Source organism: Bombus impatiens, unplaced genomic scaffold, assembly GCF_000188095.3.
Source record: "Bombus impatiens unplaced genomic scaffold, BIMP_2.2 scf_0114, whole genome shotgun sequence".
Classification (NCBI taxonomy): domain Eukaryota; kingdom Metazoa; phylum Arthropoda; class Insecta; order Hymenoptera; family Apidae; genus Bombus; species Bombus impatiens.
In genome coordinates, this window is record NT_176533.1 from 1,721,536 (window position 1) to 1,749,175 (window position 27,640).

At 32.2% G+C, this 27,640-nt stretch overlaps 3 protein-coding genes across 3 annotated transcripts; 2 read left to right on the forward strand and 1 right to left on the reverse strand.

Moving 5' to 3' along the window:
- The first annotated feature begins 1,453 nt into the window (after nt 1-1,453).
- LOC100749114 (dual specificity protein phosphatase CDC14C-like) lies at nt 1,454-15,180 on the forward strand. Its single transcript, XM_033318784.1, has 10 exons — nt 1,454-1,866; nt 1,949-2,150; nt 2,493-2,740; nt 2,827-3,088; nt 3,344-3,473; nt 3,553-3,731; nt 4,176-4,288; nt 4,583-4,645; nt 5,801-6,009; nt 14,722-15,180. Exons 1-9 carry the CDS (start codon nt 1,791-1,793, stop codon nt 6,007-6,009), a joined length of 1,482 nt encoding a protein of 493 aa, XP_033174675.1. The 5' UTR covers nt 1,454-1,790; the 3' UTR covers nt 14,722-15,180.
- Nucleotides 7,061-11,357, reverse strand: LOC100745243 (UPF0183 protein CG7083). Its single transcript, XM_003486473.4, has 8 exons — nt 11,046-11,357; nt 10,454-10,536; nt 10,126-10,353; nt 9,849-10,058; nt 9,618-9,767; nt 9,267-9,431; nt 8,995-9,171; nt 7,061-8,871 (listed from the first exon to the last, which is right to left on the reverse strand). The coding sequence occupies exons 1-8, from the start codon at nt 11,107-11,109 to the stop codon at nt 8,674-8,676; spliced, it is 1,275 nt and encodes a 424-aa protein (XP_003486521.1). The 5' UTR covers nt 11,110-11,357; the 3' UTR covers nt 7,061-8,673.
- A 5,482-nt stretch (nt 15,181-20,662) lies between the features above and the next one.
- LOC105680266 (phosphoenolpyruvate carboxykinase [GTP]) lies at nt 20,663-27,442 on the forward strand. Its single transcript, XM_012381009.2, has 7 exons — nt 20,663-20,922; nt 22,956-23,213; nt 23,844-24,028; nt 24,324-24,718; nt 25,144-25,491; nt 25,624-25,890; nt 26,472-27,442. Exons 1-7 carry the CDS (start codon nt 20,663-20,665, stop codon nt 26,928-26,930), a joined length of 2,172 nt encoding a protein of 723 aa, XP_012236432.1. The 3' UTR covers nt 26,931-27,442.
- Nucleotides 27,443-27,640: the final 198 nt, after the last annotated feature.

A 27,640-nucleotide genomic window follows, 5' to 3' on the forward strand; every position in this document is an offset into this window, starting at 1 on the left:
AGCAATAGTTCGATCGATAAAGAGGCGAAGGAACGAAAGATGACGAGAAGAGGAAGAGGAGCACGGAGGAGGGAGAGAGAGAACGGCGACTGGGCGGATTTCGAATGCATCGCACGGATCGCTACGAAATCTCGGATTCTATTAACGGAGAAATTATAACGGATTGACGGACGCAGGGAATGGATGCACGGAACGGATGGACGGAGCCGCCTTGTTGTCCCGCGAAAGATTTCTCTTGAATCGTAAATACCGATCAGTCGCTTTACCGGTTAGGCCTCACGTTGCATGTTAAACCACTTCCCGGTGCATTCGCAAATTGTACCGCAGTGACATAGTGGAAAAACAAGGTGGAGGCAGTGGTTGGGGAGAAGAGGAAAAGTTTTACGCAAGATGGTCAAGGTGGAATACGTTGAGATTCTTCGTACGAGAAGAATGGAAGATTTAAGAGAGATTGCCATCCAAGGCTGGTTGTTTCTTTGCCTTTTTCAAATGAGAACAATATTGCGACATAAAAATTGTAGAAAAACTGTTAGATAGGGTCAGAGGCTAGGATTAACGCGTTGACCGCTACGATGGTCATCGACGATCCACGTTATCAAATCGACGTATCAAAGGAATTGGATAAATTAATAAAATTAAGTTTTCGGAATTTAAACTGACTTATGATCTATGGATTTTATATTCCGCAATATTTTAATGTCATTGGAATTATTATTATTATTGCACTGTTTACATTACTTACTTATGATCTATGGATTTTATATTCCGCAATATTTTAATGTCATTGGAATTATTATTATTATTGCACTATTTACATTACTGAACATATTGCAACATTTTTAGAATTGTAAATATTTCCTAACACGTATGAGTTAATGAAAATGGTACACCTCGGTATCGACTTTTTACGAAACTTTTTAAAGACGTCAAGAGAAATGATCAAGGCATGCAAGGACGTACATTTTAATTAAAAGTAACGCAACTGTAATTATAGTCTGAAAGCAGAGAAAATGAAAAACTTTGACTCACCCTTTGTAGCGTGCGTTGATATTTCTGCAACTTCTTCTTGTCTCTAACCCTGCGAACGTTATTAGAACATTGTTAGAAATGAATTGTCGGAACGTCGGTATTGTGAAAATATAAAATGCATTATTCTAAAAGTGTATTGTATACGAATTATGATCCAAAAGAAACGACCAATGATCAATCGACTCTTTAGAAAAAAAAGTTGAGAAACGTGGAGACTCGACAGACATCTGGCAAACATGAGATCAGTAATTTGGCGTGGCAAATAACGATAAATTTAGGAGCAGATTTTATTTTGTTAGAAAATGAAAATTGTCCAAGGTACACGTATTATAGAATCAGTAACTCTTAAATTCTCTCCTAGAACTAAAAGAATGACAAAATATGAGAAAGAAATACATTCCCTTTTCATCTCATTTGTTTTTCCAGGTTCAGAGAATCATGTGTTTGGTTAATTACAATTTTGTAATTAAAAACTATCTTTGACAACAAAACAGACAAATCTATGACACTATCCCCAAATTAATATATATCACTATAATAAATTAAAAAGAAGCATATTGTTTTCTGTGCAAGATATGACTAGGACGTCTTTAAAAATCAATGACCAATCACGAGGAAATTGCGACGATAATAATTTTCATATAATTTACAAATGATTTATCAAGGTTATAACATGGTATTGTTTAATTGCCATACAAGCTGTGTTGTTTATAGAAAATAATTGCGCTTATAGGAAGAGCACGTTTCGATATCCTTTCATCATGTACGAACAAACAAATTATGCACCCTCGAAAAGAAACTATCGTACTTGCGATAATAGAAACATCAACCCAGATGGTACTTACGAAATGAATACTGACAGAAATTTGTTCGTTTTGTATTCTTTCTATACTATCTTATATTTATCTTTTTCTATTAGAAATTACCACAGTTTATAAACATCCAGATGTTACTTATATCTGTGAATATATAAAAGACAAATTCTATTTTGCAACGTTATACAACGGTCGAAAGGATGTAAAAAGCACATCTAATATCCATTTCTTTACAATCGATGACGAGCTAATTTACAATAATTTTTACTACGATTTTGGCCCTTTAAACCTCGCCTGTTTATACAAGTAAGAATTTAAAATCCTTTTATACTTCTAAATAAAATTTTCATATGTCCCTCGAGTATTATTTTTTGATAGCGTCCACCATATCTGTAATAACTTATAATTATACGAAAAAAAAACAAAATTTGAAATAATAATTTCATAGAATTATTTGTCGTATAATTAAGAGAATTTGTATTTAATTATACTGTTATACAAATTGTACGATATTATATAGCTTGTATAATTAAATAAAAATAATTGAATAAAAATTCACAATATTAATTAAAAAGAAATAAATGTAATAAGGTTGAAAACATTGGAATTACTATCGGATCGTAATACTGTTAATAATGTTTTTTACAGATACTGCTGCAAAGTAAGTAAGAAGCTCGAGAGCCCAGGAAATGAGCATAGACAAATCGTGCACTATACATCACAACGAGATCACAAAAGGGCAAATTCCGCATACCTGGTTGCCTCTTACGCGGTATTATACCTGAACAAAAGTCCAAGAGAAGCTTACAACATTCTTTTTATGGGAGGTGAAATTCCTATAAAGCCATTTCGAGATGCATCTATGGGATCAGCAATTTATAGTATACATTTGTCAGGTGACAGTTTAGCGTGGAAATTATAAACTGGAGAATTAATTCTACTGATTGAAATTAATCTTATATAATCTATTTTATGAGAATAGATTGTTTGAACGCTCTTAAAAAAGCAGTTTCCTTCGGCTTTTTTAATTTCTGCGACTTTGATGTGGTTGAGTATGAAAAGTACGAGGACATGAGAAACGGTGCTTTGAATTGGATGGTACCGCAAAAGTTCCTGGCTTTCGTTGGTCCAAGCACGGAACCAGGCACACCTTATCATCCACCTGAGTGCTACATTGATTACTTTTTAAAGAACGAAGTCACAGCCGTGATCAGATTGAATAAGAAAGCATACAGTGCATCGAGGTACAAATCTAATCCATAATCACAGAGTTCTTAATAGTTTCGACTGATGATTTTCAAAAATTCTATAAGATTATCTAATTGTAGAAGAACTACATTATTTATTGCAAATATTGACTATTTCCTAATCTTTAAGATTTATTACTCTATTAATACTGAAAGAATTATATTTCCCTGAAACTCTTAGAAATTATACGGTTACATAATTTATTATGATTCTAAGTTTAGAATGAAATTAAAGCGATGCTTTAAAAATAGATTCACCGACGTAGGGATCATGCATTACGATATGTTCATGCCAGACGGCACGGTACCACCGAGAAGAATACTGAATGAATTTTTGCAACTAAGCGAAAATACCAGCGGTCCGATAGCAGTTCATTGCAAAGTTACTTGAAGTTCTTAACAATTTTCTTATCTATCTTCAAATTTTATTTATTTTATTTACTATATGAATAATATTTCAGGCTGGATTAGGAAGGACAGGTTCATTAATTGCCGCATATTTAATAAAGCATTATAAAATGACGGCAAGAGAAGCTATTGCCTGGATAAGGATTTGCAGACCTGGTTCCGTTATTGGACACCAACAAGCCTGGTTAGAAAATATAGAGAAAAATTTGTTGAACGCTGGTCAACAATATAAGTAATTCATGTTTCCCTTATTAGATATAAATAATAATATTGCAATAAAGATTCTTGATTATTGAATAAAAAAAACAACCTTAACCCTTTAGAAACTAATAGAACAAAATATTTCAAGGTAACTGTTAAAAGGATCGCTGAATCTTTATAATTTGTATTTTTCTGGCATCATTGAAGTTTATTAAAGCATAGGATCTCGTTGTAAATTGAAATTATTTCATTTTAAAAATTATATTTAATTTATTATTATCATATTATCGCATTATATTGTTGCCGTATATTGTATCATTGCATTTATTATTGAAAGAAAATCCGTCTCAAAAGAATTAATACAGAGAGGAATTGTCTTTCTTACTATTAATTTGTAATGAAAAATAAAAAAGGAATACTTGACAATAATATTCAGTACATACCTATATACATCATGGTGATGTATTATTCGCAGACTGAAGTATTATGGCGATGGCGATGTAATATTGCACCATAAACGCGGAATATATTCGATCGCAGACAAGTTGGAAAAGAAAATACACTATATGCCTGATGGAGGGTGCACAGGTAGGACTTTATGTCTCTGCCTAAAATCAACCAATGATCGTATAAGAAAAGAGTATAAAAGCAATAGAATTTTTTATTAGAGGCTAGTAAAGATTTTACCTATGAAAATTGTAATCTTCAATGCAGCCCTTATATCGAAGATCTTCAATTTCTGCTTTGACGAGAAAGTGATGATCTAAAAAAAGAAAATAATTAGAGAAAAAAAAAATGGTGAAAAATGTTAATTTTAAATTAGGGTTAGGATTACATTAAATTACGGTGGAAATTTTTCAATGTAAATTTGTATTGTTTCAGAACCAAACTACGATAGTCTACCAATAGAGAAAAAAGGCAAAACGAAATTTACGAGAATTTTAGGTATTTATTCAATATTTTATAATTTTCGTACTTTATTTCTTAATTTTTAAAAAACACAAGTAAAAGATATGCTACTATATAACTGCTATAAGGTAATATATATACGTAGTACGTTACACTTTTTAACAAAGTATTCTTTTCTGATTGAAAATTGTGTTTCTAAGTTAATTCATGTAATTATATCGAAATTTTAATAAATCAATGATAGTCTAGCATAGGTCTGCTGACCTTGAAAAACTAACATATAATATTTTGCTCTGTTACATTACAAAGGCTATTGAATTATATTATTATACCTTTATACAAACCATAGTAGTTGAAATCCTCATTATGAAAGAGTGTTGGCATAATTTGTAACGTAAAATTAGGAAAAAATTCAAGAGTACGTCGAAACACGAAGGAAAGAACAACCGCGCGCCAAAACTGCTTCAGGAACATGCTCGCGCATCTCAATTTCGATTACTAATCGATCGAGACTTCTTACCATGTAGAAATATATATACAATTTTAACACTTATGATACCTTAACAAATGAAATAATTATAGAAATTGAAACAAAAAATTAGTACAAAATGTATTTTTATAAGATTTCAACGTAAGAATACATTTATTTACAGAACAATCATTATCAATTTCTTGTCGATTATTCAATACTTCATATCTATCGATAGCTGCGCGCGCAACCAATATGAATTGGAATTAATAATGAATCGAAATTAAATTAAAATAAAATTATTTATAAGAACTGACGACTCAGAAAAGTAACAGGGAATTATTAAAATATGTTGCAGCGAATATTATGAGTTTAAAGGAAAATATCAATAAAACAAGTTTTCGCGCCAATAGATCTCATACCGAGCATTCTGCGCGCGCATCCAGTTTCAATTAGTTTAATTTACAATTTCTAGCGTAGTGGTAGTGTTCTTTGTCGTATGCAATTTTCTTGTTATTTATCAACATTACGACGGAACTTGAATTATGCAGTCATTGTAAAGGTATCTTTTAGTGCATGTATAAAAGGTAAACTACAAACTTGAAGAATATAAAAAAGAATTTGGTCTATGTAACTAATCTACATCGTTGAATAAATAAATAAATTTTGTCCTATGCTATGCAGGTATTATAATACAATTTTTTTTCTTTTCTTGCTCATAGGAAAATTAAGAAATTTCCGCGGAACAGACGATTCAGAACGAACTCCACAGAAATACAGGGCTACGGATCCATATATTATGACACAAGGAGATAGACTGAACGAAATCAAAATGAACAAATTCAAACCATCTCGAACTTCAGAGTCGCGACAAAAGAACTGCATCTCTTACGGATTGGACGCTTTGAAAAACGCACGTCGAAGGAAATAAGTGAGTAAACATAAAAGAAAAGAAATTATTTTATTTCGTTTAAACACGAAATTTACTTCTTCCTAGTTTAATTTGAATTATAATTGAGATTTTTTCAAACCATACAATATATATATATATTTTTATAATTAATATATAATATTAATTATATATAATATAATATTAATTAATATATAATATTAATTAATATATATATAATATATATATATAATTTGTTGAAAAGAAAATACACGAGGATCAGTAAAGCCTGAAAGAAATATTGAAGGAAAAATGATTTATCGAAAATTTTTTTACATGATTTTATAATCCATTCAATACAAAATGATTCGTCCTTGTATAAACTAAATAGAGAGATTTCTCGGGAAGAATTATCAGAAATAATTATATAGAGAATACAATTTCTAAAAGATCCACTGATTTTCTCTTCCTCTGTGTTTTAATCCTACCTTTTCTTTTCTTTTTTGAACATTTGTTATTGCATCGGTGAATGCTTCAATGAAGCTTGTTTAGAGAATTTTATGCTCTATATATTTACTTGAAAATAATTTCCACGCAAAACTGTTTCGACAAAAATCGACAAAAACGGGAGATATTCCATCAAAATAGGATTTTGAGAAACAAGAACAACTGCAGATCAACACGCAGATCCGCGTCTCTTAAAGCTTTTTTTGTACAATTATGCGTCAATTAGCACTTTTCTTCAACAACAATATTTATTCCATCGCTTTCACTTTTGAATCACTATCGAATCTAGATATATTCATATATATATATTCATATATATATATATATATATATATATATATGATGTTTATATATATATATATATATATATCAAGATTCGATATGTACATATATATATATTGAGATCATTCGATATTTCAAGTTTGAACTTCAAAGGAAATGTCATCTGTGTCCATGGTGGAAACAGAAGGGTACAACTTACAGAGATTTATATCATAAATCATGGACCACAAAATTTCTGCTAATTCGGTAAACAGGAAGGAAAATCGTCACGAATCTGTGCAGTTAAAAGTGATAATCAAAGTAATTCATCGTTCATGCTTTGCGCTCCAATCTCGAACGCGTTTTTTGTTATTTATATTTTACGATTATTACTCATTACAGATCTTATAATCGCTGTAGATTATCAACTATCAAAGTTTATACGATACATAAAACATATTCGCCTTTATACCCTATGATTAGCAGGAAACAAGTTCATATAGGGTATGTACAATTGTGCAATTTAACATCAACGTGAAATCTCGAATTTATAGAATAGAAAAAGAAACGAAAAGAACTTTCCTTCTGGCATCGTAAGCTAATGAGAAATTCATGATATAGTATTCCATATTACGCGACTAAAAGATTAAAGACTAATTCAGTTTTGTGAGTACACTTATAATCACAAGAATTATGTAATGCCACAAAAATTGTATAAGAAAGTAATTAGTTAATTATCCTTTCTCTTTTTCTTCTGTTCTTTGTTTGTGTTAATGCAAAGAAGTAACTTATTTAAATATTGCAATTTAAATATTATATAATGTATTGCGCTTTGAATTTTCATCACATATCACAATGATCAGAGTTTGATAGATAAAAGCGTAAAAAACAGGCCATGAATTTAATTCCTCCCGCACTGTTAAATACTTTTTTTGTTATTCAATGTATAGTTTTATCATTTTTTGATAGACTTTTACAGTTTTACATTCAATTCTGCACAGATTGAATGGATAATGCCATTCTAATATGTATAATATATATTACGCCTATTAATTTGTGTACCCAAAACATCGCTTTTGTGTCATCATTTATCTTTTTTTTGTTTCTATTTGTCTGTTATCTTAAACACGCGTTAAAAAATTTTGGTTTCTCGAAAGTTAGATATCATTTTTTTTACTTGCACTAAGCACATTATAATATTTTACTGTCATGTGTTATTAATCGTTACTGTCGTTATAATCATCATAGGTTTATCATTAACTATCAAAATTCTTATTATCCTTTGAAACTACTCCCCTCTCATATTTTTTTTCTTTTTATTATAGAGCTCAGATATTACAATATTCATCGCTCACGCAAGATCTTTTTTTTTTAATTTTTAGCTATATTTAAAACTTATAACCAAAAGATAAAAACAGTATATTAAATATGATATTATTGAATATTGCAGACACTTGTACCCCTTAGTTGATCATCTTTTTGCTTTTTTCGTGATATTTATTCCTTTTTTTTGTTTTGTTTTGTTTTATTTCTCTGGGTTTGGATATGCCAGGAAAAAAGATTTATGTATATTGTTACAAGCAACAATACATGATATTCAAAATGATATCGCTTGATTTTCTGAGCTTGAAACCGTCATTGCATCCTCCGTAATCTTCCTCTCTTTTTTTTTCTTTGTTTTTATGTAAAGTCCTCGCGATTTCAATGTTGTTACGTTAGTGTTAAAAAAAAAAAGAAACTGCATCAGGATTTTGCATGCATTTGCACTCCCGTTACTTCTTTTTGCATCATACAGTCTTTTTTCAAAGGTGATGTTATGCAATTTCCGACAGAGTTGAAACATGCCTATTTTTTGTTTGTTTTCATCTTTTCAAAAACATCATCAATTGCTCCTCAAAGAGCGCTTTATAATGCACCATATTGTATAAATTATCAAGGTCACACAGCTCTGTATAAAGTTACACTCGCGATGTGTTGATTTGCCATGACTTCGACGATCGCGTCGCGTATACCATAACAAAACGTACACCCAAATGGATTTGTCGTGTTCGTCGAGGAAGCACGGTTCAATACTACTGGCCGTGCACTAGCCTTCAATTGTTCGCTTATTCTATCCCATTTCGTGTAGGCAGTGATCTAAAAAACAAACGATCGTTGAAATTATCTTAATCTCAAACACTTGTCAAACATTTATCAAAGACTCGTTGAAACTGCTATTATTTGTCTTAACTATACATCTCATTCAGAAATATATCGTACCGTAACTGGAGAAGGGGATACATCTATAAGTTTCCCCGATTCGGTGGAATTATTTTCTGGTGGAAGAGTTAAAGAAAACTCGCAACGATGGTACATGTTAAAATTATAATGCCCTGGGTAATTTGTGTGTAGCACAAACTTCTTAACACATTGGGTTTTGGCATCAAATAAAACATCCTACAAAAAATGACAGAATGTTTAGATATATATTTATTTCGATTTGCTGATTTACTTTTTTGAAGTATGGAATAGTTATTAAGAGAAAAATGTACCAATCCTAAAGTAAAATAGTTGTAGAAGAAATCCGAACGTCTTATTTTATCGCGTTTGTGTGCGTGAGGGCTATGAATGCGCATCTTATCCTCGGCTTTGAAAAAGACTCGAGATGGTGCTCCCAAAGCACTCAGCACATCTTCACAAGTGTCACCAAATAACACCTATAATTGTGTATATTGTACAAAAAATAAGAATGCAGCATACAGCAAAGTTCAATTGTTATAGATTTAAAAGTTCTCTCATTGCTATAACGAGCTATAAAGGGCACTTACAATGTTTAAAGAAGTTTAGACTATACAATACTTTGGGATAAAAATTCAACTACAAACTAAATTATAAAATATAACCTCTTTGGTTAAGCAGCGTTTTTTTGGCTCCAGTAATACCCTTGTTACAGAGCTACCTTCTGTGAAAAGGTGCAATCTAAGACCTCGTGTACGCATTTTGTCTCGCATGACATCTGCCTTTTCTAAATACAAATTGTTATGATAGCAAACCTAACAAAATGTGATTATGTAATATTAATCTTGCTTAGATATTCGTATGTCCTGTTCTATACACCAGCAAAAAATAATTACAAGTGGTAGAGGTGGTGGTGGTGCCTTTAAGTTATGCTCATCGCTTCCACCTCCAGCACCCATGTTACCAACATAAATAGCTGTTTTTGCCACAAGGGGAGATGTTCCATTTGGGAATTGCAATGATCCTAATCCATGTGCATATCCAGGTTGGAACTTTGAATCAATGGGGAAGTAAAACGATAGTCCTCGAAAATTTAACACAAATACCTAAAAACCAACATTATTTGATTGCACAGATTTTTACTAATTCTTTACATAAATGGAAACACTATACTTGTTTATCACTATCGTAAACACCAGGATGGGTTGCTCCAAATGAATGTTCAATCTGTTCAATAGATGGCAAAACCTCTGGTGAATTGAATGGCAAACCACAGTATTTGAGTTTAACTAATTTCATGTTATAAATCTCAATTATTTTGAGCCTTTGCACCACTGGGTCGAATATAAGCCGAACTCCATCATGAGGTAAGTTTATTACTAAATCTACATCTAAAGGATTCTGCATGTGTAAAACATACAATTTAATTCCACATTAATTACGCAGAAGTAAAGAATATGATAATAACATATAAATCTAATTTTTATCAATATATACTTACACTATCACTATAAAGTACTTGTACTCCCCTTATAATGCCCACTTGGGATTGTATTATTGATACAGATTGGGAAAAATGCATGCCTGTAAGAATAACTCTTTTTTAAAAGTAGACCACACATAATCGTTATTTCATGAATTGCTTATATTAAACTATATGCGTATCAACATAATTATTTCAAATAATATCATGAATCTCATTAAACTCATATCTATTTATAAAGTGATATCTTATTAAAGCGTCAATTTCCAATTAATTATTAGCCAATTAATTGACAATTCAGCAGCAAAAGTTCAAATAGCGAGGCAATACGTGTAAACAATTACATAATAAGCAACAAAATATTCATAGTGATCACCATTTTCTTTGTTTACGCGCGATTGTCAAATGAGGTGTTTACAAATAGAATGAAATAGCAAAGTACGAATGCTGACATGACGACAACATCAATAAAGTTCAATTTGAAAAAGAGGAGAGAGTATAACGGAAATTCTCTGTTCGTTTTCTAAATTATTATAAATTAATTTGATGATCGCAAAATTACGCGTAATACGACGTAGCCGCGATACATCGCGAGTATTTCGTCACTTGCCTAAAATAAATTCCCACTGCTCGCAGCCGAGGGATCTTTCGGGCACTACCTCGAGTTCCAACATCTCTAACCGATTCCTTTTGTTATTTCCCTTACTTTTATAAATTAAACTAAAACAGAGTGCACCACGCGTCTCCAAATATCATGAGAACTGCGTTGTTCCTTTGTCTACGTATCGCACTGTTACTAATCACCAGATAGCCATATTGCTTTCCTAAACAATAAACCTCAACACTCTACTCTCACTGCTAGCAAACTGTCACCGAACAGCTGATACGTGCCGCGAATTACGTGAAACAGAATCAGACTACCGACTGTGTACGGAAATGTCGCCATTTCGAAGAAAAACTTCGTTTCTTTCGCTTTAGATGCCACCACATATGCGACTCCGTAGGCTAAAATTAGTAGCGCGAATATTTGAATTTTGCTTCAAAAACCTTTTCCTAGGAACAATAAAAATTTGAATTAACAATAATTACTTTGCTATTTATTCAAGATGTTTAATTTTATAATTTTAATGTAGACAATGTTACACTATGTCGTGATATATTTGTTGTTTAAAAAAATGTATATCGACATTGGAAAATTGGAAATATTGATTGAGAAGTTTTATGTAATTATACGAGTTGTAAATAAAGCATATAAGAGAAAATGATTTGATTTGTAAGCGTATTACGTATTATTTTCATTGATCACATACTAATCATGTTGATGTATCTTTTCTTCATTCGCGCCGCGATACCAATCACGTGTACAGATGTTTCCAATTACGAGATCCACATTGTAAAACATGCCTGAGATCTTTCTAAATTCAAATTTAATTTAGTAGTAAATATTTACTCTTTTTCTTATCTTTTTTAAATCCTTTTACATTGTACGATGACGTAACCAGATACGTGTTGATTTCGGACAACCGAAATTATGTTTCCCTATTTTAATAATTCCTTTCTTTTCGAAATTTGTTTATTTTATTATATTCTAAGTTTCATAAAGTTGAACGAAATAAATTTGGAATAATAGACAAGATTCTTAATAAGCGGACAAAGAAAACTCGATTTAGCAAGTTTGCAATAAAAACGACACAACTTCCCTTTATTATAAGATGTCGGGGTTAAAGATCATAGATAATAGAATCTTGTATTCTTCGTTAACCCACGCCATGGGGGGTTTTACGATCGTGAATACACGAAAGAACTTTCGATAGAACAATTGAAAATCTTAGCATGAAAGAATCGTTTCAATCATACTTTGTTACAATAGAAAAGAAATGAAAGAAGAAAAGATATAGAAAAATTGCTCGATTATTTATAAAATACTTCGATTCTTCATAAAAAGAAAGAAATAATATGATGTAAACAAAAAGCTTCTTGATTGTAAAAATTCATTTTATGGAAAGTGATAAATATATTGGAAATTTGAGAATGTAACGCAAAAGATAGTCAAAACATAAAATAATCTTTCCTGAGATATATATGACGCACTCTTAAAATCATCCGGATAACAAAGTGCGGTCTTAAGATAATAGTCTGCGAGAGATTCTGTTTACGAATTGATAAATTAAAAAATATAAAGATCATGTGTACATTTTATGTGTGAATTAAAAGCTGCAAATAAAAAAATAATCTTATTTAGACTGTAAGATTTTACAAATGCATCTTTTCATTTTTATAAGAAGATCAATGTTTCTACTCTAATACAAAGAAATGTCTAACTTTCTACTGAATAAGCAATTATAAGTCTATTTGAAATCAATATCATCGTGAGAAACGAATTTAGATAAATTTTGCGATCAACGTGAATCAAAATAGATAAACCTTCTTTTTAAAAACCTAATAAAGTATAGTTACAAAAGCAACACTGAAACACTTTTGTTGCATAAAACCATTACTACAATAAATATTATAAATTTATCCGAAACTAAGTGTCATCAAGTTGGTAAACAATTGAGATAAATTTATCATTCTCTGAATGAATCTCAAAACCAAACAGAATACTTGAAAAATGTGAGTCATACCTACTTGGTAAAGCTAAGAGAGTTACACTAAATCGCCATTACAACAGAAATATTTTCATCTTATTGTTACATTAGAAAGATATTTGAAACTATAATTACTATTATTGGTTGAAACTACAGATAAATTTATCGGTCGCCTGAAAGAATTTTAAAACGAACGAAAACATTTGAAGAATGTAAATAGCTCTTGGTAGAGTTATGGGTTTTAACAAAACGCCATTGTTACAATTGAAATACTTTTTCCTCGTGAAACGGTTGTTGGTGCATACATCGCGCGGTCGTGCCCACCATGTTATGCAATCAATTATGATAACCATATCATGCGCTACACAGTCGAGCCTCCAGAAACGTCAAGCCACGCGTGACTTTTCTGTATGCGTTGTATTGTATATGTATATGTATGCGTTCCGTATTGTGTATATTGTATATGTTTATGCAAAATATATCGATAACTCTGTGACACCGGGTCGAAGCTATCGAAGTCTAGAAAAATATGAGAAAAAGATGAAAAGGGGAAGAATGAAGGCGATAAGAGGCGAGCGATTTCGAGGAATTCATTCGAACCAAAACACAATGACTCTTATTTCAATTCCATCTTCGATTCTATCTGTCTTTCTCAAGCACTACATTTATTTCATTGTTACACGAAGACCACAAGTAAAAGTGTTGTTATTTCTATACTCAGAGGTAGGATCACAATAGTTATTATTTTATTGAATGGATCAATCTATCACACCGTTCTGAGCCAAAAAAACCTTTATTGCACGCGCTTACAAAAACTAGGAATAAAAACAAAAAAGCATCTTAAGCCTATCGATTAAATCTATCGATTGTAACTAGGACTATTTTCTAATTACTATTTCTTATAACTAACGCATCTGCATATGGATGGCGACTCGAACTCACGTTGTCATTTTCAACAAAAAGTATCTTTCTTAATTTTCTAATCTTAATGTCACTTTATGACTAAAGGAGAATATTTTAGCATATAGTAGATAAAAATGAAAAGAACCTATTAGATTCAAAATATAGTCAATGAAGATTATAGGAACTAAATATATAACAAACGATATTTTAATATTCTCATGAGTAATGTTTTTACCGTTGTAGACTTCCAAAAGATATAAGAAAACCTTAGGATACTTACTCAAGTCTGTACTACATTATACAATTAATTTTTAATTATTTTTAGGGAAAATGATAGTAAATGCACAAATAACACAAAAACTGAATAAACGTACTTAATTTGGAACTCAAATAGAAAATGAAATTATTTGAAGAAACATCATAAAAAGATTTAGGAATATCTGAATAAAAAGACTACGATTCGACGATAGTTTAAATGGAAACAAAAAAAAATTGTAATGTAAAAATTAGTAAAGTTTAATATGCAATAAATCTTTACAAATTAATTAACCTCGATGCTATACTATCGTAAAAGAATCAAATATTTTTTCTATTCCTTTATTTAGAATTGTAAAAAAAGAAGTGAACCAGCATATGTGGTAACTCGAAACAAAATATTTAATATTCTCATGTGTTTACAAAACCACTATCAATAAATTTAATACGAGATTGAACGCAATATATCTATAACAATTTATGTACAATTTAAAAAAATATACCTATTAATTCGAATCAATTAACATGATCACTTGACAGGACAAGGTCCACGGTATCAACTTTACGAAAGGCTCAGGTAAACAAAATACGCAGATCGATGTTACGTCGTACAAATGTCTTATCTTGATCCGTAAACATTTTTTTACTAAGAAGATCTGGCTTCATCGATGACTCTTAACATAGGATCTTCGTGGATCGAGAAAGAACGTTACCAAAATTATGGAAATGTATCTACTGAACTACATATACATACAACTGCAAGATTGCGAGGAAACAAAATACAATAAATAACACGTTCAAAAATCACGTTATTGTTTACCAACTACGTATCTCACTAATACGTAAACATCGATAAATGACATGGCAAGAGGACTTTGCAACATTACAACATTCTTATTAACACAGTTCAATTTTGTCGCCTGACTCGCAAAAATATTCGTCCGCTTGTAGATACCTTTCATGAATATTATCATGTGTGTTATGTGAAATATTTTGAAATTTCATGAATATTATCATGTGTGTTATGCGAAACATTTTGAAATTTCATCAACACTGCTATGTGACTCGATTGGTATGATTGTATTTGTATTTGAAATCAATCTGAAAATGTATTTTATTACTTTCAATTACTCTTTGATCTTTTTTGTTGCAGTAAAGTATTTATCAATAAAAATGATGGAAAAAGAATAAGAAAAAAATTCATCTTCGTGCCTGTTATTTTTCTTTGTTTATGTTTGTAATTTGACTGATAAACGATATAAATATCGTTTAGATTTCTGTATAAATTTCTGGGCAATTCGTGCACCATTCGAGACTTGTTTACACACTTGTACGCATTCGATTAGCACAAGCGAGCTACTGTTTTGTCGTTAAGAACCTTTCTTTGTTTTTCTCCGCTCATCTGGATGCATCGATGAATAATCTTCGTATATCGCGAAGATAGAAAAGAAATTTTGTGACGTTAATACGTAGCATTTTATACGAGGGATAAGAGGTCGATCAGCAAGCCTTAGCTGTTCGGAGAAAAAAATTTTCCCCGATAAAAAAGGAACAACGTGCACGCAACGTGAGTGGCTGAAATACAAAAGCTGTTATCTCTACTCAGCTGAAAAAGCATTCGGTCATGATCCTTTTATCGTTCCCGATGGTTTCGCGAGATTCTTCGTGTTATATTCCGTGGTCTGGCTCGCGCAGACACGCAAACACCACTGGACTAATCATTAATTAATCGGACGGGGTGAAAAAAAATGCTGGATGTTGATAAACTCGCTGAATGTTACCTTGAAATGAGACATTAGCTAAATAAATCATTGCAACAAAATCATCAAGTATACGATTGCTGTGTTTGCAGACAGTTGTACTTATAAGCAATTTCAATTTAACTCAGTTTCACTTTGTTTGAGACTCAATGCAAGTTAGATTTAGTTTAAGTCACAATGTAATCGATTTAAATTAATTTAAATTAGTTTAAGTCGATTTATTTCCATCTAATTCAGCTTATAGTATAACTTAGTTTAACTCAACTTTCAGTAAATGTTAACTCAATGTAACTCAACTTAACATACCTCAAACTGAATGTAATTCAGTTTAAACTTAATTTAACATAATGTGATTTAGTATAAAGTCAGGCTAATCCAATCTATTTCAATTTGATGCAATCTGATTCTATTTAATTCAACTTAATTTGATTCTAATTCTATATAATTCAAGTTGACATCGCCTTCACGCAACTTAACTCAACTCTAATTCGATTTAATGAAATTCAAACACAATCTAACTTAGCTCCGAAATTAAATTAATTCAACATGATTAAACTTAACTTAACCTTGACTCAACTTCGTTTGAACAGTATGTAACTCAGTTTGTTTCAAAACATACGATGCTACCTCATTTTCTGATATTTATAAAAAAAGGAATTAAATAATCGATTTATCAGAGGCTGACTTGTACCGAAGATATAGGTCACAAGTATGTACATATAAATAAGTACGATATTTAATGTCTGGCTTTCCTTGGGGGAAACCTTTAAAACTTTTCTGTCAATGATTCTTCCAGGAAATTAATCGTTCTCTGGATTGATTAATGGCAATCCGGGTCCGTAAAGTCCAAACAAAGTGCGATGTTGTTCGAGAAATCTCTGTAAACAATAATATTGTATGAATCGCATATAGTGGACAGCTTAGATCAAAGTACAATGCTTGAACATAATTTCTTTCTCTCAGTAATCTCGCCTCGATGTTGTCTTTCTCCGAACGTTGGAAGAGCCAGCTCGATCGATTTCTTCTATATAATCGATATTAATTCATGTTTCTTCAATTACGTGTACATACTATTGCATCAATATTACCAAATTATTTGCCAAATTATTACGTTGCTGAAGATATAAAACATCTCAATACATGCAATATAGTATCTAGAAAATGTTATTTAATAATAGAACTATCGACTTTTACGCCTACCTAAATATATATTGAAGACGATTATAATTAAATGGTTCTATTAAGGAAATAAAATTTTAACGAGATAAAATCCTGTTAATGGATTGAATGTCTAATAATAAAATTGAAATAATATTTTGATGCAACGGTTCATTATGGAACTCGCAAAAATATTGTAGATTATAGTTATATGTGACATAATGAAAGAAAATGGATATGTATGATCAAAAGTCAATGTTAATTTTATCAGAAGTTATTAATATTCTTCATTATTATAAAAACAATAATCGCCAAACAAAAGAAAAAGTCATTCATAAGAAAAATACGATGACCAAACGATCTCAATCTTTGTTGATGAATTTATCATGCTCAGCTGTAGCAATTCTCTATTCATTTTTTGATCCCATTATAAATGAACATGCAGAATGCATCTCTTTGCCTGTAGTCTGGTCCGTAGTTCACTGTCTGACCGCGATAATTCGCGAATGCCACATTTTTCGCGATAAAGTATGAGGGACGACAAAACCTATTGACATGATTTAGGAAAAAATATATTAGACTTTATTTACCATCGAAAACGCTATTTTATCTATTTTTCCATCGTTTCTTGTTATTAAAATTAAAGATCATACATTCATCATATTCATAGTACACGTTATGTTGACAATAAACTTTCATACCTAGCCGTATATTTAACAGTGAGTTTCGTATTTGCGAGGAATTTCGATGATTGGTAATTAAAGAAAGATATATTGGACCGAGGATCAAAAATTTGTAATTATGATTAATCTGATACGCAATTCAAAACTAAATATTGTTTTTGGAATAGTTATCGTAATATTTAATAAGAAAATGATCTAAATCTGTAGCGATTGAGCCAGAGGAAAATTGGAATTTTTCCAGTTTTAATCTTTAAAATAGAAACAGCGACGATTAACATATTCACCAAGGCAGCGATTAGATAGAAATTATTAGGTGAACGCTCTATTGATTTCAGAGTTAATAGAAACTCGTATCCTAATCACTGTTCCTTTAACCAATAGAAAAATCAATTATCTTGCAGATAAAGTGCCAAGGACAGTGACACGAAGGAAAAACGGTTTAACATTCGTTCTAAGATCGTTTCAATTTCATATCATTAATTATATTGCCAACTTTATTAATAATTTATATTAGCTACCATTCAAATTGGACTTTTAGACAGATATACAATTATGCGATTAATAGTATTTGATAATATTAGAGAATATTCCGTTCTCCATTGTGCAATTGGAAGTTTCAGTAAAGATTCCAGAGAAGTTTTTTGCTTCACGTTATCAGAATTGATTCATTTAGGACAGCAATTCTGACAGTGTTCTACTGCTTATACTTTGAACTACATATTATCCCATCGATTAGATACGAACACCACGATCCACATCGATCCAATATTCATTTCTAAGCAATTTAATTGTTCCCCGGACGAGCTGGTACTGTTTGAAACTGGTGGAATTCTAATCGACTATTGTCGGGTCGAGCAATCGTTGGATTTTATTGATCTTTACGAAACAGGAAATATATCGATCTATCTAAATATTTTGGCGTGCCGTTCTTTATAGGAAATTTCTACATTTTCCTAATTTTTGAACAATTTTATGGACTTCAACTACAGTAATAAAATTACGCTATCGTGTATTCAGTTTGTCACACCTCAGTGCAAATGTGTCGAAATTCGAAATCATTTTGAGCACGCACATTTCAAAGGCTTTCAAGTTAAGGCAAATTTAAAAATATCCGTAAAACTTGCTCGTTATTGTTAAACGCTATTCTTGAAAATCTTAATTCTCACGACTCTTTAATACTACAATATAGCAAGTGTTTTATTTACATACAGTTAATTCCCTCATGCGACTACATATAATAATCAGAGTTTTAATCATTCAATTTGTCAAATATCATTTCTCCAAATTTCAATTTACTCAATAATCCAAAAATATCAAACAATCTTTATCTCTTATTTCCTTTCAACATTCATACAACATGCATTCGACGCATGCAATGGTAAAAAGTCGCTCGATAATCGGGGATAACCCGATCGATCATAAATTGAGCTGTTCATCGATCTTCCTCGAGGTTTTGATAACGATTCTTAACAATTCTTTTTCATATGTAATTTTAACTTTTTAACAGCTTTATATATATAACCACTCTACAATTCAGTGAAGTATAAATCATTAAGAATCGGAAATTTCATTACGACCTAGCAATAATAACTTGTACAATGATACATATAAGACACGCAACATGGAGCTTGAAAGATATTAACAAAGGAATCATAATCGCAAAATCTATGTACGAATGATACTTCTATACCTCAAGATACTCCTACGAAACGCTTACAACGTCACACAATCCTAAGTTCAACGATGTACATCAATGTCCGCTACCAACAAATACTTGATATTTACGATCTTGATGCTACGTTGTTTCCATTAGATATAAACAAAGTTTATTATTAACCGTTTCTTGTGACGATATTTAAGCCGTACAAAGGTACTCCGTTCAGATAATTAAAAGTGAAAGAGCACATTGTTGATCTTTCGCGATGTCGCGTCGCGTCGCATGCTGCGCTAGATAGAGGAAAGGGAAAGTGTTGGCGCAAAAATAGAAGAACGAGTGGCGGGTAACGGTTTCAATATAAAACGACACGGCCACTGCAACCGATTTCGTTTTAATGCAACGCGTGGGCCGATCAATCACGGTGCCGCGATTACTTTTACTTCGATCGACTCGCCCGGGTGCAGTGCATTCCAAACCGTGTAATAGTGCGTTATGTTCTTCTTTAAATAGTTCATTCCTTCCTTTGTTTCTAAGTGTCATCGACCATTACCGCTAGCTTCATACATCGACCGCTACGAATTCACGGCTTGCTACTTGCTCAGTACCTACTACTACATAAAATCTCTTCGTATGTTCACCTCAAGACGACTTCAAGGCTGTCACCAGACTGTCACGAAATAGGGAATACAGAAGGCTCGATCAATCACGTTCGACGTCTTTGCTCCATCAATCGTGTCACCGTTTTCTCGATCGATAGACGTCGGGGGATCCTGAAGAACATCTTCTTTTCTTCTCGAAATAATAATCATCTTTTAAATAATCTTACGTTTCTTCATAATTGAGATTCTTTTTAAGTTCTTCTAAAATCTCTTCAGCGTTTATCTTCATTCTTATAAGGAAGCCAAATATCGAGGACAAATATCGTTTAAAAATAATCTTACGTTTCTCGAGAATCGGTAAGAAGCAGATTCTTCTAAAATTTCCACGGCGTTTTCCTTCGTTCTTATAAAGATCGTTTGAGATCGAGTGTGGATAACGACAATCGACAAGGCGAAGAACCGCGTCAGCAGCGGACTGACCCAAAGTCCGTCGCCGATTCCGCCGGCGTTCCGCATCGATCCCCCACTTTGTTCACCGGAAGTAGATACAGCCAATCCACGGGGCAAATCTCTAGGGTTCGCGCAAAATCCTTGTCGATCGTATAAAAGCGAGCAACGCAGGACATGTCGCCGAGAATCGATCCGATACGCTGGTCGAATCTTGCCAGCACCAGTTTCCGCACTTCAAGAAGCTTCTCCATAGCTGCAGCTTCCGTCAGAGGATCGTTGATCGGCAGCCCGAAGAATCTTCGATATTTTGGACCGATCGATAGTGTTAACGTCTCTGGAAACAAACAGAAGATTGCAGGATTCGCGATTTTGAGCCATCGAATTATTCCAAACGTTGCAGAGATGCCGCACGCGATCGACGTGTATTATCCGCGGTGAGTATGATATTCGGATGAACAAATGTCATCCTGGTTGTGTTTAGAGAACTTGATGATGAGTGATGAGTGTTTTGGGAGATCGTTTGCTGGTTGGTATTAAAGCGAACTTGAAATTTGTAGAAAAGATCAAATTATTTGATTCCTGCTTTTTCTTTCAATGGATGTTTGAGTTCATTTTTAGGAATTTTAATGAAATTGGAACATTTTTTAATTGGAGGGGAAAATGGAATTACTTGGTATTTTTTTCTCTTTTTTTCTTTCTTTTTTTGAAGAATATTTGAGTTGCTCTTTTAACGAAGTTTCGCAGTGGAATCGGAAAGAAAGGTGAGATTACTTGATTTCTCCTTTTAAATTGTTATTTAAAAGTAGATTCTTCGAAGAAAAATTTCAATAAAATTTTGAAATAGAATTTAAATGGAAGAGTCTCTTGTGATCATTTGATATTTTTTATTTGAGATAAATAAGACTGAATTGGATAAATATTTCGATTAATAGCGTGTGTGTTACAAAAACTTTCAAGTAAAATTCGAAACATTGTGAGCTTAAACATCCTGCAGATACGATTCAAGTATCACGCAAAATTATAATACACGTCCTCATAAGTATGCATAACTAAATTATGTTATTTTTAAATCATTTCTAAAAGAGGAATCAATTTGGGTCAGAGACTGGAAAAATTCCGGAGCGATTGCTGCATAAAATGATTCGAACAATAAGAGATAGATATGAAACTTACTATTAGCATAGAAACTATTCAGTTGACTCTATTTGACTGCTATTGCATAATGTATCATAATATATACAACAGCATCATCGTTGCACAATTTGCACTGTTTGTTTACAGTATCATTAATGCTATTTTTTTTATAAAAGACAGACATCACCTTTTATCGTCTGCGACTGACTTTTGTTTTTAAATTGCGATAATTATACGAAATAGATTTTCTAAATATAGTTTAGTACCGTCATAGTGTTTACGGAATAACTGAGATAAAGCGATGATGTTTAGTAAAGACAAAACAGAATATATTAATTAATATATTAATTAACTGATCTGCCACTTGCGGAAACTGGCGCACCTTAGTACATTAATTCAGTCACATTTCATTATTTTAATTCAATAATTTAACTTTATATTTTATTATAAGATTATTACTATTTACATCTCAGTTAATTTTTATTTTCGAAAAATTGTCGTTTATTTACAATTTCTTTTCTGTATTTCTCTGTTACGAATATTCTCTAAACGAATATAATTTCATTATTATCCTTTTATTATAAGAAATTGCTTTTAGTTAGACAATTACATTTTCTTTAGTCGACAACTATTTCTAAATAACGAAGCTTCGATGTTGCTTTTCGATGTGCACAAATAATAGTAACGTCTAAAGTATTCGTCATGCTTTTACTTTTCTTTTAACAGAAAAGTACTCCATAGTGTCTATTCTAAACTATGTATGTTCGTCGAAGCATGAAAATTTTTTAAATGCAGTTGCAGCATGTACTTATAAAGGCAACAGGTTTGTCGGTAAAAGGAAAGGGTACATTTTCATGTACGGTATGCAACAGCATGAAAGTTGCGAGATCTTTTTCAACATCATCAATGAAAAGTAAACGGGTAACTCTCGATCATACTTTGATCTATAGAGACAGGTTGTTACTTCACGAAATATCGCAATGAAAAATAGCAATGTAAAAATTCATTTTTACCTTTAATCAATGTTTCTATAGTGATGAAGTAAAAGTCGACATGTTATTAACAGACACTCTGTGAGGCACTCTATATAAGATCTGTTACGCTGATCGAAAGCTAGTGATTAGGCTTTTATGCGTTAAGTAGAGTAGCGTAGAGTACTTCGAATTCATAGAATGAATATCGCGAAGGAAATGCGTTAAAAAATATTTATTAAAAAAAATGTATTTATAAAAAAAAGTAAAAGGATTAAAAGAAAGATATAAAAATCTAAGCATTTGAATGTGAAATAGTTAATAAGCGTTAAGAGTATTTACATTTTAATTTTATTTTACAGAGTGTCCACGTTGGTCACCAATGTGGCGAAAAATCCATCCATCAGCAACAGTTACGATTGTATAGGGAAGATACCGTTGCTGAATACACTGACAGAACCCCTTGCTCCAAAAGTTTGTTCATACGTCGAGGAATGTGCATCCCTTTGCTGTCCTAAGGACATTTACATTTGCGATGGAAGCGATGCAGAGTACGATCATCTGTTGAAGCTTATGGAAAAGAATGGAACAATATCGGCTTTACCAAAATATGAAAACTGGTACGTGTTTAATTCATACGAGAGCATATAACATTTAGGAAATTCTTTGAATACGTAAGTTATTTTCAGCAGTCGTTCTTTGGACATTTGCCAATATTTTCTTAAATAACGTCTGTCTTATAAGGATTTGAAGATATAATTGAGCTACATAAGACAATTAGGAAATTTTCAAAATACTTTTCAAGATATGAGCTAGTTATCAAATAAAAGAGAATAATGACAAGTATATAAATAGATAGTATTGGTAAAATAGCTGTAAAAGGATAATTAAAATGGGAATTTTTAACCCTCCACCTGCATGATAAGTCGTTTTCGACCAGTGATTTAAAGTGGTTTTCCATTTCTTCCATATTTATTTTTGTTTAAATTTTGCTTTGCTTAATAAAATTAAGATAACGTGTAACAATAAAAACTATTCAATGATATTCTAAAAACTTAGAAAATCATTTAAGAATTTTGGGGATCTTTTTGTAACTCAAAAACCTAAAAAAATTTGCTTAGACTTGTTGTTAAAGGACACAGTATGCAAACTATTTTCCTATGCTCTCAAAATTCTAATGAAAACTCCGTAGTTATTTGAAAGGGAATTTTCAATGTACATAATTAACGTAATATAAATTGTACTTTTAGTTGGCTTGCTAGAACGAATCCAGCGGACGTAGCGCGCGTCGAGAAATGCACGTTCATCAGCACCGACTGCAAACGCGATACTATTCCTACTCCACGTAACGGTGTTACCGGAGAACTGGGTAACTGGATTTCTCCGGTTGACATGGACAAAGCTATTCTTGAACGTTTCCCAGGATGCATGAAAGGTAACTCCAAAACCTTGAAAAAGTATATCTAATTCCATAACATATCCGAGACCGGTATATTTTGCTAAGATTGGCCCTACTGGTTTTACCTAATTTTGGAACAAACGATTATTTCACACTCCAAACTCTATTTCATAGTTCACTTTTCTAATCGAACAATTATTTTACTTACAATTCAAGGATTGATTGATAATCAAGCAATAATCGATTCATAATCAAATACTGATGTCGAGTTAATCTGAGTTAATCAATTTAGTAAATAAAACAAACTTATAATTCCATTTTAATAATCCAGGTCGAACAATGTACGTCATCCCCTTCAGCATGGGTCCAATGGGCTCACCTCTGTCAAAGATTGGAATAGAGATCACAGATTCCGCATATGTCGTCTGTTCCATGAGGATAATGACTAGGATGGGGAAAAAAGTCCTAGAAACCCTTGGCAATGAAGATTTCGTTAAATGTCTGCACTCTGTCGGTGTACCAAAAAGAGACTCCAAGGTTGAAGTTAACTCTTCCTGGCCCTGTGATCCTGAAAGGACCGTCATTCTTCATAAACCAGCCAAGAATGAAATAGTTTCTTACGGTAGCGGTTATGGTGGCAATTCTTTGCTTGGAAAAAAGTGTTTCGCTCTGAGAATTGGTTCGACTATTGCTAGGGATGAAGGATGGTTTGCAGAACATATGCTTGTACGTAACACTGTATAATAATTCGCAACTTCACCTTGCATGTAATATGTTGAAACCTTTAAAGGCAATTGTATCAAAGTTTAATTTTACAGAGATTACTATCATATAGATTAAGAACAATTATCTCAAATACTAAGCTTCGTTTCTAATATAAATTAAAAGCAATTGTTTTAAACTCTAAATTGATATAATATAGATTAAAGTCAATTTTGTGTATGTCTTGAACATCAAGACTCACAATATAGATTAAAGACAATTGTCATAAATATCAAAACCTACATTTTAAATAAAAATAAAAATTTTTAGTTTTTAAGATATCAAAGCAGTGACAACTTCACTATTACTCTTATAATCAATTTCAATCGTTACTTGGCACTTGCAAGTACATTAGTCGCTTAAGATTCTGTATCAGTTACCTTTTGTAGATACTGGCTATCACAAATCCAAAAGGTAGAAAGCGTTACATTACTGCAGCGTTCCCCAGTGCTTGCGGCAAGACCAACCTAGCCATGATGCAGCCGACGTTACCAGGGTACAAAGTCGAGTGCGTGGGAGATGATATCACCTGGATGAAATTCGACCGGGAAGGCAGACTCCGTGCTATAAATCCAGAAAATGGATTCTTCGGCGTGGCACCCGGAACCAATAGCGCTACCAACCCTAATGCTATGAGAACTATCTTCAAGAACACTATCTTCACCAATGTGGCCGCAACCAGCGACGGAGGAGTCTTCTGGGAGGGATTGGAAAAAGAAATCAGCGATGACGTTGAAGTAGGAATTCATTATTACGCATGAAAGTATTTAAAAAATCCTTATCATTAAACTGCGGATGTTTTTCTATTTATAAGAAATTTAAAAACTCAACATTTCCTAAAACTTCCCTAAGTAAACATATTTGTATAGATCACCGATTGGCGAGGCAAAAAGTGGACCAGAGAATCTAGGACCCCAGCAGCGCACCCCAATTCCAGATTCTGTACACCAGTCAAACAATGTCCTATTGTCGATCCTGCTTGGGAAGAACCAACAGGTGTTCCCATCGATGCTATTCTGTTTGGAGGACGAAGACCAGAAGGTATTCCTCTTATATATCAAGCTAGAAACTGGCAACATGGTGTTTTCATTGGAGCTTCGATGAGGTCTGAAGCTACTGCTGCAGCGGAACATACGGTACGTAATAATTCGAAGAAGGATCATATGAAAAAAGATCACCAAAGAATTATTCTATACTAAATTAGGATTTTTACTTATACAAAGTACTTTATTAACCAATTCGAGACCGGTGTCTCAGACATTGTTAAATTATACGATCCCTGATTAAACTAACGATGACGGCTGATCCATGACTGAGGACTTAACGCATGGGTCGTCTGCAAAGATTTATATTGTCAGTAGACTAGGAATTTCTGTACATACATTTATGAGAAATTTAAAGGTGTGAAAAAGCACACAATGCAGAAATATGCAAAAATATGTGTATAAAATATCAAAATTACAGTACCGACTATGAATGAAGTGAATCTCTGCTTAGATTCCATTTTTTTTTATTTGTGTGTTCATAAAAGTCTGAATTTGAATAAATACTCAGTCTAATTATCAGCCAATTTTCGATTGCAACTAGAAAATTATTGTTAGAATACGCTAGTCTCGAATGTATTGAGAAATTTAAAAGGGAGATATAAATTCTTCATCGTGCTTCTCTATTTCAACTCTATGTTGAGAAACTAATTTGTATAACAATTGATAATCAGGACAAAGCAATCATGCACGATCCGTTTGCTATGAGACCCTTCTTCGGCTACAATTTCGGACATTATCTCAATCACTGGCTGAATATGACCGAAGTGAAAAATGTCAAGCTACCAGCTATATTCCACGTGAATTGGTTCAGGAAGAATGCGGATGGCAAGTACCTTTGGCCAGGATATGGCGAGAACTCACGCGTTCTAGACTGGATTCTTCGAAGGCTCGACGGCGAAGACGTTGCCGTAGATTCTGCCATAGGTTTATTACCAAAATTACAGTCGTTCAATTTGGAAAACTTGAAGGAGAATATAGATATGGAGGAATTGTTCAGTTTACCGAAAGATTTCTGGCAAAAGGAAGTTGAGCACCTTAGGGAATATTTCGATGCGCAAGTAGGCGATGATTTACCTGCAGCCATTCGTGAAGAGCTCGATCGTCTCGCTTCTAACGTGGATAAGCTTTAATCCAATCGTTTGATCCTTAAATATCGTGGAAAATTTGAGTAACATCGATATACATCTAATTGTATTTTTTTCTTTTTTTTTTATCAAAAGTAAGGTATTTACAACGAGGACTAGAGAGATTCTCAAATTAAGGATCATATTAAATTTCAAATTGAATCCGTACAGAGATCGTAGTCTGTACAGAGATTAAACAGATAGTTGTTAGGTTTTTTTATTATATTAAACCTAAAAGTAGTATTACGACGATTTCTACTTGAACGTCGAACATAATTTTCATATTCATTAAAACATTTTTCTTTATGTTTACTCTTTCAAACAAATGCTCTTTTTTATACTTTACAGTATCGTTTTTATTATAAGAAAATACTTCTTAAAAGTAAGAACAGATTTTTTGTAAGGGATCGCGTGTGAGGATAATAGTGTGCAAACTAGCGAAAAAAGCAATTTGTAACTTAAAGAAAGATATGTATTTTTGGATATGTATTTTCTAATAAAAAATTTTAAGAAGATAATAAGTTGTTTTACAGTTCTTTTTAAAGCTACTCAATTCAAGCTATTTATCTGGAAGGCAATATTTGGATGGATTTTATTTGAAATAAAAGAAAAAAAATTATTTTAATTGCATTTATTGTGATCCAATATTTTAATTATTTAAATACTATCAGTGAAAGACTTCATAATTCATATATGTATAAGACATTCAAAATTAT

Excerpts from the sequence above, each read along its gene's own strand:
- LOC100749114 (XM_033318784.1), top strand. The coding sequence starts at position 1,791 with ATGTACGAACAAACAAATTATGCACCCTCGAAAAGAAACTATCGTACT. Across the intron at positions 2,151-2,492 it reads AACCTCGCCTGTTTATACAA|ATACTGCTGCAAAGTAAGTA; the intron begins GTAAGAATTTAA and ends TGTTTTTTACAG. Across the intron at positions 3,089-3,343 it reads AAAGCATACAGTGCATCGAG|ATTCACCGACGTAGGGATCA; the intron begins GTACAAATCTAA and ends CTTTAAAAATAG.
- LOC100745243 (XM_003486473.4), bottom strand. The coding sequence starts at position 11,109 with ATGTTGGAACTCGAGGTAGTGCCCGAAAGATCCCTCGGCTGCGAGCAG. Across the intron at positions 9,172-9,266 it reads ACTATTTTACTTTAGGATTG|GATGTTTTATTTGATGCCAA; the intron begins GTACATTTTTCT and ends CATTTTTTGTAG. Across the intron at positions 8,872-8,994 it reads TATCCCCTTCTCCAGTTACG|ATCACTGCCTACACGAAATG; the intron begins GTACGATATATT and ends TTTGTTTTTTAG.
- LOC105680266 (XM_012381009.2), top strand. The coding sequence starts at position 20,663 with ATGTCGCCGAGAATCGATCCGATACGCTGGTCGAATCTTGCCAGCACC. Across the intron at positions 24,029-24,323 it reads TTTCCCAGGATGCATGAAAG|GTCGAACAATGTACGTCATC; the intron begins GTAACTCCAAAA and ends TTAATAATCCAG. Across the intron at positions 25,891-26,471 it reads CTGCTGCAGCGGAACATACG|GACAAAGCAATCATGCACGA; the intron begins GTACGTAATAAT and ends ATTGATAATCAG.